Genomic DNA, 13,566 nt, shown 5'->3' with positions numbered 1-13,566 from the left:
TGTGGTAAATGCCTTCTTAACCACCCTGTCAATGTGTAATACAAACATTTAAAGAATTATGTACCAAAAACCCTGGGTCTCTGTTTTCTACAACACTACCCAGGGCCCAAATGTAAATTTTGTCCTTGTTTGTATTATCAAAGTGCAAAAGCAGCCAACATGATCAAAGACCCTTCCAACCCCATTTATGCTTTCTTCCAACCTCTTCCATCAGGCAGGAGATACAGAAGCTTAAACACGCGTACCAACAGGTTCAAGAACAGCTTTTTCCCTGAATGCTGTCTAATTTCAAGTCGAATGTTGATCTGGCTTTGTGCACTTCCTGCGCAACTGTAACCCTGAATGCCTCTCTGTCTAAGGGACCCATGATCTGCATGTCTTGTTATGATCTATTATGGTACTGCATGCAAAACAAAACTTTTCACTGTACTTAGGTACAAGGGGGCAATAATAAAACAAACCAACTCAAACTTATCCAAACCCTTGGTGAGTTAGGGGGAGCAATGATAAGTTGCAATTACATAGCACCTGTCACGACTCCATAAAGCGACGCACAAAGTCGGAAACACGGCGACCAAACTGTGCACAGCAAGATCCCACACTGGCGGCAGTGTGATGATTGGCTTTACCCAGAAGGTCGGTTGCCTGACACGATCCTGAAAAGCTCCCTTTTGAAAGGGTTGCCCTGAGGATCTTTCAGGGTGTCCGGCCCCCTGAGCAGGAAGGGAGGCTGAGTGGATGGGAACAATGGAGAGGGGGGGGGGTCCAGTCGCTTTGATCAAGCACTTTGAACGAGGGACCACCGTGCCTTTTCCAGACCTTCTTTGCAGAGGCGAATTCAACAAGGAGGTGGATGAGGATCACTTCCCCACCACTGCAGGCCTGATGACAGTCCGCAAAGTGGGTGAGGCACTGGGCATGTCCAAAGGATCGGGTTAAATGGAGGGTGGGAGTGGGGCCTCCTCATCACCAGCCTGTTTGAAGATTCCACCAATGAAACGTTCTGTCGAAGAACTTTAACAATTTGCCGGGGTTGGGGAGGGTAGTGGTTTTGCGACAGGATCGAACACCCTGGAGAGCGTTGAGGCCGTCCCAATCAGAGCGTTGCCTTGATGGGCTGCGGTCTGCATCAACCACACAATGAGGTGATAGGAGACAGTGTGCCTATGCAGAGCATCCCGCAACAATATGGCTGGATCCATCCTTCACAATCCCAGAGACTGGGAGGACCTCGGTGCACTGTTGACTGTCAGTGCTGAGGGGCCGAAGGGCCTGTACTGTGTTGTACTGCTCTATGTTAAGCGTCCTAGAATCTACACACACAGCGTCATGCAGCCGCACATGTCCAGGTGAGGGCGAGACTGGGGTTGTCTATCCCCCCGCCTTTGGTGGGCATTTGGACACCAAGCCCCCGGACAGACGGACATTTCCAAGCTCCGGATAAAACGGAAGATGGTTGGGATGGTCACCACAGCTCTGGGGATTGGACCGAACCTGCACCTGGTGCTGTGACACAGATAATCAGGGTTTCTACCCACAAAGCAGAGGGAACGTCATTCCTGCATTCCTAATTCTTGTTCTCCTCCATCTACTCAAACCTTTTTTTTAGACGCACGTGCCCAATCCCTCCGAAACACATCCACCGGCACTTTCAGGTGACCTGATCTGATGGGGAGGGGGACAAAGGATCAGTTGGTGCACTTCCAGAAGATGGCCTCATTATTACCTCAAATCATCGGCATCACCAACATCCCCTCCCCCCAACCCCACCCCTACTCACTAACCCCAACCCCCCCCCCCCCACCCCTACCCACTAACCCCAACCGAGGCCAGTTTGAACTGACAGTCAGCGATCCAATTGGAGAACTATGACTTTGTCCATGGACACAGAGGGTTTGGGCTAAGTGCCCCCACTATCTGGCATCGTCACCACACCCTACCTCCCATCCTTCCTGGGAGTCTCGAGGATACCGACGGCTGAATGGGACAAGCGGGCAAGGGCAGCCTAGCCTGACTCCAGGTTTGATCAGGAAGCTTCCCAGTTCCCACCCGTCCATCGCACCTGTGGCGTTGGCCTTTCCGCAGAACAGCTGGATCCATTTGCAGCTTCTCTCCCCAAAACCCACACTGGAGAGCATGTCCAATGTGTCAGTGTGTAGTCATCTGTCAAAGGCCTTCTCCTGGTCCAAGTTGTTGAGGCAGAGATCCCACACTTGGGCACTTACATGCCCTGAGTGACAGCAGGACATCTTGCTGCTGGATACACTGTGGGGATTGTTCAGGGTGGAACACCTAACTCCAGAGTTTGGCAGTGACCCTGGACATAGAATTTTGTTGTCCAGATTTGTTGCATGTTGCGATTCCAACCTCCTGCACATCTGGTTGATGTGGATTTTTGCAATGCATCTTGTAGATGGTACACACCGCTGCTACTGAGCATCGGTGATGGAGGGAGTGGATGCTTGTGGATGTGGTGCCAATCAAGCGGGCTGCTTTGTCCTGGTGAGTTGCCAGAGGAAGTGGTGGAGGCTGGTACAATTGCAACATTTAAGAGGCATTTGAATGGGTACATGAATAGGAAGGGTTTGGAGGGATATGGGTTGGGTGCTGGCAGGTGGGACTAGATTGGGTTGGGATATCTGGTCAGCATGGACAGGTTGGACCGAAGGGTCTGTTTCCATGCTGTACATCTCTATGACTCTCAGTGTTGGAGCTGACAGGCGAGTGGGGAATATTGCATCACATCCTTGCCTTGTGCTTTGTAGATAGTGGATAGGCTGGAGGTGAGTGACTCACTGCAGTATTCCTAGCCGCTGGCCTGCTCTTGGAGCCACATGTGGCGAGTCGGTTGGACCAATGGAATGTGAAGCTACCTCCCGCCCCTAACCTGCAATCCCTTTCTGAGCTGCCCATGGTTAATGGTCACACTTGGATGTGGTTGAAACAGATTATGAGTAAAGGGAGGGAGGTCACGATGCGTCTGCCCTTTTCTTACAGGGGTCTCGATGTCCTCAGTCAGTTCTGAGAGTGATTATGCCATCCCTCCCGACGCCTGCTCTGTGGACAGTGACTATTCTGAGCCGGAACACAAGCTCCTTCGGACCTGCTCTGTCTACTCTGCGGAAGGCAACTGCACCGTAAGTGCTGGGCAAACTGAACCCTCAGTACATGGGGGGGAAGGGGCCACTGAGTGAGCAATCAGGCATCTCCTTCAGGGGTGCACAGGGGCCATTGTAATATCCCCGGGGCAAAACATTTGCACTCAGAATTAATGTCATCTGCAAGTCAATGCAAACTCCACACACATTGGACAGTCAGTTCACCTGGTCCCTTGACATGTTTTTCCTGAACAGATCAGGGTCCGATCCTCTCACGGCAACTATCGGTGCCCTCCCCCTGCCCACTTCCCCACCCACTGGTGCTAACACTCATGTAAAATGAATGTCAGTCTGACGGGAAACAATTTTAAGGAAGGAGAGGTGGAACACGATGGCTGGAAACTATTAGGGGACATAGTTTCAAGGTGTGAGGGGAAGGTGAGGGGGACATTTAAAAGAGATGTGCGAGGCATCCTTTTTACACAAAGGGGGGGTGTGTGCCTGGAACGCGCTGCCAGAGAGGTGGTGGGAACAGATAGAATAGCAACATTCAAGAGCACCCAGACAAATACGTGAACAGGAAGGGAATAGAGGGATACGGATCCTGTAAGTGAAGACAGTCCTAGTATAGAAGGGCAAAACGTGTCGGCGCAGGCTTGGAGGGCCAAATGGCCTGTCCCTGTGCTGTATTGTTCATTGCTTAGATTTACTTAGCGCTGTACTGTGGGAAAAATTCCCAAGATGCTTCACAGCCTCGCGGTCCGTCAGAGTTCCGCCCAAAACAACGTGGGTAAATATTCAAAGACGACCTGAATCTTGCTTACAACTGATGTTTAAGAAGGTTGTAGGTCAAAGTGGACAGGTTTATGGAGGGAAGTTCTACAGCATGGGGCTGAGAGTCAGGTCAGAAACACTCTCTCTCTCTGTCTTTATCACTATCTCTCTCTCTGTCTTTATCACTATCTCTCTCTTTCTTTATCTATCTCTCTCTCTCTCTCTCTCTCTCTCTCCTTCCTCTCTCCATCCCTCCTCTCTCCCTCCCTCTTTCCTCACTCTCTCTCTCTCTCTCTCCTCTCTCTCCCCCCTTCTCTCTTTCTCTCTTCGCCCCCCCCACCTTTCTCTCTGTCTGTCTGTCTCTCTCTCTCCTCTCTCTCTCTCTCTCTCTCTCCCCCCCTCACCTTTCTCTCTGTCTCTCTCTCTCCTTCCTCTCTCTCCATCCCTCCTCTCTCCCTCCCTCTTTCCTCTCTCTCTCTCTCTCTCTCTCTCGCCCCCCTCACCTTTCTCTCTCTCTCTCTCTCTTTCTCAGCTCCAGTGGCCTTTTATGTCTCTGTCCATCTGGAGCAACACTGAACTGACTGAGCCAACAATGGGTACATTGCACCCTCACCAGAATGAAGTGAGATTCCTTGAGACGATGCAGGAAGATTGACTAGCATGTTCTGGTGGTAGTGCAGGCACTTTAGCTCAGGTGGGTTCAGAGAACCTGGTGAGGGGAGGTGGCGTAGTGCTCAAGTGTAGGAGGTCGAGGTGAGATTTGATTGAGCTGTACAAGACGATGATGGGCTTTGCTCAGCTAAAGTAAGAAAGGCTGTTCTCACCAGCTCATGGTACCTAGACATAGGGGATTAGGTATATATAGTCCTGGGCAAGTATTGAGGAAAGGGGGAGCAGAAGGAAGACTTTCTTTCATACAGCAAATGGTCATGAGCGCGAACTCTCTCTGCCAGTTTCAGAAGGAGGAAAGATGGTATACATTTGGGTGGCACGGTGGCACAGTGGTTAGCACTGCTGCCTCACAGCGCCAGAGTCCCGGGTTCAATTCCCGCCTCAGGCGACTGACTGTGTGGAGTTTGCACATTCTCCCCGTGTCTGCGTGGGTTTCCTCCGGGTGCTCCGGTTTCCTCCCACAGTCCAAAAATGTGCGAGTTAGGTGGATTGGTCATGCTAAATTGCCCATAGTGTTCAGGGGCAGGGGTAAATGTGAGGGAGTGGGTCTGGGTGGGTTGCGCTTTGGCGGGTCAATGTGGACTTGTTGGGCCGAAGGGCCTGTTTCCCCACTAAGTAATCGAAACTAATTAGTCCTGCAGGCCGCAGGTGGAGAATCATAGGAGTAGGAGTAGGAGTAGGCCTTCAGGCCTGTCCTGTTGTTGTGTATGACCTTGGCTGACAATTGAGCTCAAAACCCTAATCCCAGCGTTACCCCCCACACTCCGTATCCCTTGGTCTCTTTATCCACTACAAGCTAAATCTATCTCCTTCTTGAAAACACAACACTTTGGCCTCAACGATTTTCTGTGGTAGTGAAGTCCACCGGCTTACCAGTGTCTGGGTGAAGAAAGTTCTCCTCATCTGAGTCCTAAAAGGTTTAGCCCTTATCCTTAAACAATGGCCCACGGTTTCTGGACTCCCATCCTCATCAGGAGCATCCTTCCTGTATCTAGTCCTTCCTCCAATCCTATTAGAGCTCTATAGGTTTCGATGAGATCCACACTCAGATCAACTGCTCACCCACCTCAGCTACTGCTAGTTCCGGCACTGCGTCCTGACTCTGGTATCTGTGGTTGGAGTGACCCCGTCTATGTGTGTGTGTGTGCTGTATTCAGGAGCCTTTGGAGAAGTCTGGCTATCTGCTGAAGATGGGAGGTCAAGTCAGGACGTGGAAGAGACGGTGGTTTGTGCTGAGAAATGGAGAGATCCTGTACTACAAGTCACCTGTGAGTACCCTCAAAACGCAGCCTTTACACTTGGAGGCAACTGAATTGGACACTTTGGAGACGCATTAAATTCGCAACAAAACATTGCATTTTTCTCTCTTTGTCCTGCAGAGCGATGTCATCCGGAAGCCACAGGGCCGGATCGAGCTCAGTTCCTCGTGTCGTATCATTCGGGGAGAAGGAGCACAAACCTTCCAGGTCAGAGCCTCCTCTCTCTATAGAGTGTGTGAGGGTGTGTGTGCGTGTGTGTAGATCTGCCTGGTTGGTTGCAGGGTTTGAACTCCTGCCTCTAATCCCTGCTGCTGGTACCCTCACCCGGGCCTGTCTTCCCTCCAGCGTTTACTACTCCACCCCCCCCCCCCCCCCCCCCCCTCAGGCTGTCCACCCTCTGTAAACTGCAGCTCATCACAAACTCTACCCCAACTTGCACCGACTCCCATTCCACCCACCACCCCATGTGCTCACTGGTTTCCCATCTCACTGTTTCATTTCTTCGGCTCTTGTTAAGATACCTCCATGACTTGGTTCATCCCTATCTCTGGAACATCCTCCCCTCTGCGTCCCTCTAATTCGATCCTCTCTTTCCATTGCTTTATCTCTTGGGCTGTGACCTAGGCTCTAGATTTCCTTCCCTACGTCTCTGCCTCTCTAGCTCAAATCTCCATTGACCTGCTTCCTAACCCTACCTCTGCGGCCAAGCTTACAGTCCTAGTGCCTTCATCAGTACAAATATAGGAATCGGGTCACTAGCTATCTCTGTTCTGCTCCACGCTTCATTAAGACCATGCCTGAACTGATAACTCCGCGTTCCTGTCCAAGCCCAGTGACCTTTCACCCTCGAATCTGGACTCTCTCCATCTCTGCCTTAAACATATTCAATGACCAGGCTTTCACTGCCTTTTGTGGAACAGGGTTCCAGAAACTTGCAGCCCTCTGGAACGAAACAATTTCTCCACACCCCTGTTTTGAATGGACAACCCCTTATTTCTGAACGTGACTCCTGGTTGTAGATTCTCTCACACCCTCTCCACATTCGTATAAAAGGGACCGAAGGGGCAACGTTTTCACGCAGAGGGTGGTGCGTGTATGTAACGAGCTGCCAGAGGAAGCAGTGGAGGCTGGTACAATTACAACATTTAAAAGGCATCTGGATGGGTATATGAATAGGAAGGGTTTAGAGGGATATGGGCTAAGTGCTGGCAAATGGGACTGGATTAATTGAGGATATCTGGTCGGCCTGGATGAGTTGAGCTGAGGGGTCTGTTTCCATGCTGTCCATCTCTATGGCAATCACCCCGTCAAGAACATCAGATTCTTACTTCAATCAAATTAGTTCAATAAACATTCTCTGAATTGCTTCTAATATATTAACATCCTTCTTTACATCAGGAGCTGTGCATCGATTTTGTGATGTGGTCTCACCACTATCCTATTTAACTCCCTACTTTTAAAATCCATTCCCTTCTCAAAGAGCAACAGCGTTCCATTAGTTTTCCTGACTACCCGCTGTTCCTGCATACTAACCTGCCATGTTTCATGCACTGGGACACCCAGATTTCTCTGCATCTCGGAGCTCTGCAACCTCTCACTTCAGTTTTAAGTCTTCCTCGCAATGTGGATAATTCCACACTTTCCCAGATTAGAATCCATTCACCATAATTCACTCATGAAGCCATATTTAGCCCCTTTATGTCCCTTCACTGCTTGCTTTGTGTTGTCAGCAAATTTAACGACCTTAACATTTGTTGTTTCAATAAATTGTGAACAGTTGAGGGCCAGTGGCACCCTACTCATTGCACCTCACCAACCAGAAAATGACCTATTTACGTGGCTCAGCAGCAAACTTTATCTGATTCCACCTCCATGGAGCCCCTTGGGTGGTTTTACTGCAGTCTTTAATCTACATTATTTCATGCGAATGAATTGCCTTGTACTAGTTTTAAGCAGATTCACATCGTTCAAACGGTGGAACGCAACTTCATGGACCAACCCCACTTGCCCAGTTCAGTTTGATTTTTCACACTGATTAGAATCCCGACAGTATGGAAAACAGGCCCTTCGGCCCAACCAGTCCACACCGACCCTCCGAAGAGTAGCCCACCCAAACCCATTCCCCCTTCCCTATATTTACCCTTGACTAATGCTTCTTACGCTATGGGTAATTTCCCATGCCCACTTCATCTGACCTGCACATCTTTTAGACTGTGGGAGGAAACCCACACAGACATGCAGAGAATGTACAAACTCCACACAGACAGTCGCCTGAGGCAGGAATCCTTGTTGCTTGACTTGCTTCAGTAAAATAACTTCCCTCCAGTATATCACACCTCTGGACCGGACCAAAACCTGTCATCTTTCCCCAAAAATATATTTTATTTGTAAAAGTGTATTGCACAATATTTCAACTTGAAGGTGAAACTTTGTTTCGGCATAGCACTTCTTACTTTTATGTTATTCAATACAATTGTTATCATAGAATCACCGTAGTGTGGAAGCTGGCCATTTGACCCATTGAGTCCACACCAACCCTCTGAAGAGCATCCCACCAGGCATCTCCCCTCCCATATCCCTGTAAACCCTGCCTTTTCCATGGCTAACCCACCCAGCCTGCACATCTCTGGGCACTATAACGTGGCCATCTTGTAACCTGTGCATTTTTGGACTGTGGGAGGAAACCCACGCAGACACGGGGAGAATGTGCAAACTCCACACAGGCAGTCGCCCGAGGCTGGAATCGAACCCAGGTCCCTGGCACAGTGAGTGCTGCAGTGCTAACCACTGCGCCACCGTGCAGCCCTGGAAAGGGTTAGCATTTACAATGTTCATTGCCAGGCCAGCCGTAAAGCCCCAGGGCGAAGCATGAGAAACCGAAAGTGACAGGAAATGTAATAAAAATAAACTTTTCTCCGTGCACCACGTTCCACTCTGTGGGACCTCGTTAATACTCTTCAGGTTCACAATTGTAGCTTTTTCAAAAGCACTGCCTTTGTTGACTGTCTGTCTGTCTATTCATTTCTGTATTGTGTACGTCCCTCTGTTTGCACTCAAGACCAGATTCCTCCAAATACAATAGGTGTAAAATGCTTATGGAATGCAAGGGAAGTCTCTCCACAGATGCTGCCGACACCATCCCTGAGCATTTCCAGAATTTTCTGTTTTTATTCCAAATAAATCATCCATTCAGTATTTTGCTTTGGAGGGCGGACGTTACAGTGAGCATCCTAACCACACTTGGCCTTCTCTAAATAAAAAAAAACAGCTTGCGAACGCTTTGAAAATCTGAACATGCAAACTCTTTCTTCCAAATCCTTTCAGTGGCGAGGATCGGTCAAAGAGTCTGAAATGTGACACGTCACCGCCAGCATATTGCATGACACTGGGGAGAGATCTGAGTAGATTGGGGCTATACGCTCATCGAAATTTAGGATAATGGGGGGACATCTTATAAAATTATGAAGGGAATAGATAAGGCTAGGAAGCAGGGAGGATGTTCCCACGGGCGGGTGAAACTAGATCTAGGGGGCACAGCCTCGAAATAAGGGGGGGGGGGGCGGATTCGGGACGGAGCTGAGAAGGAACCTCTTCACCCAGAGGGTTGTGAATCTGTGGAATTCCCCGTCCAGGGAAGGGGATGAGGCTTCCTCGTTGAATGCTTTTAAGGCAAAGGTAGATTTTTGAACAGTAAAGGAATTAAGGGTGATGGCGAGCGGGTGGGTAAGAGGAGCTGAGGCCATGAAAAGGGTCAGCCGTGATCAGATTAAATGGCAGGGTGGACTCCTGCTCTTATTTCATGTGACATCGAAGGGGATTGGGCTAAGTTCTGTTTGTCCTGTAGCACGTTGGAGCCAGGCTGCTGAGTGCACCCAGTAAGGGGCACATCGTCGTTGCAGCAATGCAGCTTTGTCGCAGGGTCTCCTGAGAATCGCAGCCCATTCACAAGTCGCTAACCCCGCCTCCTGTGGCCTCCTCTCCCAACTGACCCTTTGTCTCTCTCTCTCTCTCTCTCTCTCTCCCGGCAGCTGGTGACTGGGAAAAGGACGTACTATCTGACGGCGGACTCACCGAACATCCTGGAGGAGTGGATCCGGGTACTGCAGAGCATTCTGAAGGTGCAGCTCGCTGGGCCGGCCATCACACAGACCGAATCGAAGCCCTCTGTCCGAGGCTGGCTGACTAAGGTAAGAGGCTGCTGTCTGACTTCGCGCGCTCCCGCCCTCGTGCCCCTCCCCCCCCCCAAAGCCCTCATTCCCAGGAGGATGTGACAACACTTGTCCGTTGCCACATCGAAATGCAGGAGGTTCCACCTCCAGTCAGCACTCGTTGCGCTGCATTTTACTAGCACCAGGACTTCAGGCCAATTAAATTCCACGGCCCGACATACCCAAAGTCTAGCTGCTCTTGCAGAAGGACATGGGGCAGGCTGCACCCCCACGTTTGAGGGCACCATCCCGCTGCCGCTGGGATTTAGTGGGAGAGCAGCTTTGTTAGTTTTCCCCTTGACTTGGTAATTCTTGCAAAATGTCTTGATGAGTGCCAGACAAATGGCCTTTATTCAATCCGAGGACCCAGCAGCCCTCAATGGATGTGGAAGATCCCAGTGTACTCCTTTAGTTGTATCAGAGGCAGTACCTGGAGTACCGTGTGCAGTTCCACCTACTTTTTCTAAGGGAGAACAGCGTTGCCAAAGGGGGAGCGTAGCTGAGGTTCACGAGCTTGGTTCCTGGGATTGGACTGTCCTCCAAGGAGTCTGGGCCTTTTCCTTCAGAGTTGCGAGGCAGAGAGAATTCTGAAAGGGTTAGACAAAGCGCGTTGCAAGAAGGACATCTTCCCCGACTGTGGGAGTCTGAAACCAAGGGGACCCCCCCCCCCAGTCTCGGAATAAAAGGCAAGCCATTTAGAACTGAGCTAAGGAACCGCTTCAGTCAGAGGTCAGTGAAGCTTGGGAATTCTCGATCCGAGAGAGAAAATGTGGAGGTGGATCATTGAGTCAAGAGAGAGATTGCTAGATTTCTAGTTATTAATAACACCAAGCGACATGGGGATAGCACAGGAATAGAGTGTTGAGATAGATGAGCAGCCATGATCAAGGGTGATGGCCTCATCTCGCTTCCTGTATTCCAAAATGCTAAGAGGCGCCCTTGTTAGAGAGTAGAACAAGAGACACAATGACCTACTCCTGCTCCCATATTCCTATTGAAGGAAAAGTCCAATGTTAATTCATCCACAGAGCTGACTCAGACAGAGGTTTGACCATGGATCTCAATGCTGTTTTCGGAAGATTGCCTGTTGCTGGCACCTTGCCTATATTACACCAGTGATTGTATTTCAAAGGCACTTCATGGGGTTGTGAAACATTTAGGAAGGTCCTGGGGTCACTGTAGGAATGTGAGAGTATTAGGTAGCACAGTGGCTCGCATCCTGTCCACGCTCCTCAACACTCTCAGGCTCTCTGTGTTGGCATTATGTTTGGCTGCTGTCAGTGATATATATATAACGTTTTCTAGACTGTGTGAACCCATACAGTGCTCTGTCATGACAGTGGGAAAACCCATTTATCTCATCTTCCCTAAACCAGTGATCTAGACATGACCGTACAGCGGAGTTAATCCAATTGCTCTAATACAGGAACAATGGGCCAAATAGCCTCCTTCAGGGCTCCCATTCTGATACCCCTCTCCAATCTGTGAGAACAAAATGTAAACAAGATTGGAAGGAAGGGTTTCTTCTGCGTGTTCACTACTCGTGCCCGTGTCTGAAAGAGTACGTACCCCTGTGATATCCTGTATCCTGTGTGATAACCTGATTGATTCAGAGGTCAGTCTTCATCCCAAGGAGGAGATACAGCAGTTCACGATGGTGGAGTGTGTGGGGAGGTGAAATACTCCATTTGTAGAAATGGGGCCACAGCAATGCTCAGTCCACCTGACACTGCCCCTGTAATTCCATTCTAATGGAGTTGGTGATAATGCAGATCGAGATAGGTTTGAACCAGCTGCTGTTGGCACTCTGTGCTATGCGTCCGGGATTGATTTCTCCCGTTGTAACAGGGGCACTCTGGGTAAACGATGCGTTTGTTTTGTGTGCGTGCGCACATTTGGCCTTAACACACAGCCCCGAGAGTTCAGGCAGCCAGATGTTTCTTTAGCGTCGGCTAGACCGAGCATCTGTTTCACATTTCAGCTCAGATAGTGGGAGCAGCCAGGTCACTCACTCGTTTGACACTTGAATGAGGACTCTCTTCAACTGGCACCAGTTCAGACGCAGTGCATCCCTGAAACTCATTAAGATACCTGAACTGATGCCAGACTGGAAGAATGTTCAAGTCGTTGCTTCATTGTTTGGAGTTGTGTTTCGTGCTAGCAGTTTGCTTTCTGTCAATGCTCCCGATGAGAGACAGTGGTGAAACCATTGCCCCAGCTTGCACTGAGTGCAAAGTCCACGGTTGGTTAGTAGAGCTCAGGGAGTCCCCTGGAGACATTGGGCATCTGTTCTCAATGCCCCTCTGTTGTTTCTTTAAGACACACTCCCATTTATCAACAAACTCAAATTCAGTACGATCCTGAGGGGACTTCACTTTATGTGGACTTTGAAAGGCAATCAGCAATACAAAGTACATTCTGGGCAGGCAGGCCTTCCAATAACGTGCAAACCTCTTGCTGCATTCTCCCCCGGCCCACCCCAACAACAGTGGGTTGGGGGCCGGAGGGAATGTGGTTGACCATGCAGGTCTGCTCCCAACTGCATGTCTCTCAATATATGCTCAGACCGTTGCTGTCCATTGTGAGCAGGCTCCACATCCAAACGCAGCTGATGTCCACGCACACGTCTCCTCAGGACATTGTCTGACGTTGGGAGTGGGAACCTCGGCTAACATCCCCATAAGCTTCTCTGGGCCATTCAACCCTCCTCCAACTTTGTGTTTCTCCTTTGCCGGCCTCTTGTACGTTTCCCATTTCTTTCACACCATCATTGATGCTCTTGCCTTTGGCTGCCTAGGTTCCATCTTCCAGACCTCCGCCTTGACTTCTTGAGCATTAGGCACCAACCATTAACAGTGGTGGTTGGGGAAGATCACTGCCATCAATCCTCTTTTCTCTGTTAGGCCCAAGGACCTGTTATGGTAGAGGATAAACCACTAGACAGTCTTAGCAGAAGAGTCACTTATCTTACTTAACAAGGTGTAGCCAATTGCAGGATAACAGTAGTCACATGATCATGAACTAGTTATGCATAACGACAACTATCAGGAGCCAGGTATGTCACATCTGTCTCCATCGGGACCTTGTGCAAGCTGAACTATTTCTCTGTTGGATTGATATTGGGACTTTAAGAGGTGTGTTTTGTCCTGGTTTCTTTTAGAGAGAGACTGGGGACAGATGGTGAGCAGCCTATGAGAAGATAAACGATTTGTGAAACCTTGGGGTTTTATTTTTGAAGTTGGAACAATAGAAGCATCTTGAATGGGTGTTGTCCAGCTCTCGCAGACCAGGCTTTCTAGTTTTTTTTGGTATTTTTTTAGGTTTGGCGTTAAGCAGTTGCTGTTGACGTCTCAACAGGATTGGAAACTGCAGTAAATATTTCCTGGCTGATTGATATCTTTTCTGTCTCTGCTGCTGGATTGCATGTGAGACAATCTGTTTCTGAATTTGCCTTTCTGCCAATGGGTGTGTATACGGGATGTTACTATATTGGAACAGTTAAACAGTAATTATTACTGTATCTACTATTCAGTTAAGTTTTCCAATAGAGTTAGG

General features: G+C 49.4%; 1 protein-coding gene across 3 annotated transcripts in view; it reads left to right on the top strand.

The window, feature by feature from the left end:
- plekhh1 (pleckstrin homology domain containing, family H (with MyTH4 domain) member 1) overlaps nt 1-13,566 on the top strand; it is a 161,145-nt gene that overhangs the window by 90,621 nt on the left and 56,958 nt on the right. For all 3 annotated transcript variants that reach the window (XM_072569296.1, XM_072569295.1, XM_072569297.1), the window contains 4 exons: nt 2,998-3,137; nt 5,702-5,812; nt 5,924-6,010; nt 9,832-9,990. In XM_072569296.1, the coding sequence (XP_072425397.1) occupies nt 2,998-3,137; nt 5,702-5,812; nt 5,924-6,010; nt 9,832-9,990 (497 nt within the window). The remainder of the gene's footprint in view (nt 1-2,997; nt 3,138-5,701; nt 5,813-5,923; nt 6,011-9,831; nt 9,991-13,566) is intronic.

This window comes from Chiloscyllium punctatum, chromosome 4, assembly GCF_047496795.1.
Source record: "Chiloscyllium punctatum isolate Juve2018m chromosome 4, sChiPun1.3, whole genome shotgun sequence".
Lineage (NCBI taxonomy): Eukaryota > Metazoa > Chordata > Chondrichthyes > Orectolobiformes > Hemiscylliidae > Chiloscyllium > Chiloscyllium punctatum.
The sequence above is the reverse complement of the archived record's forward strand: the minus strand, read 5'-3'. Positions and strand labels throughout refer to the sequence as shown.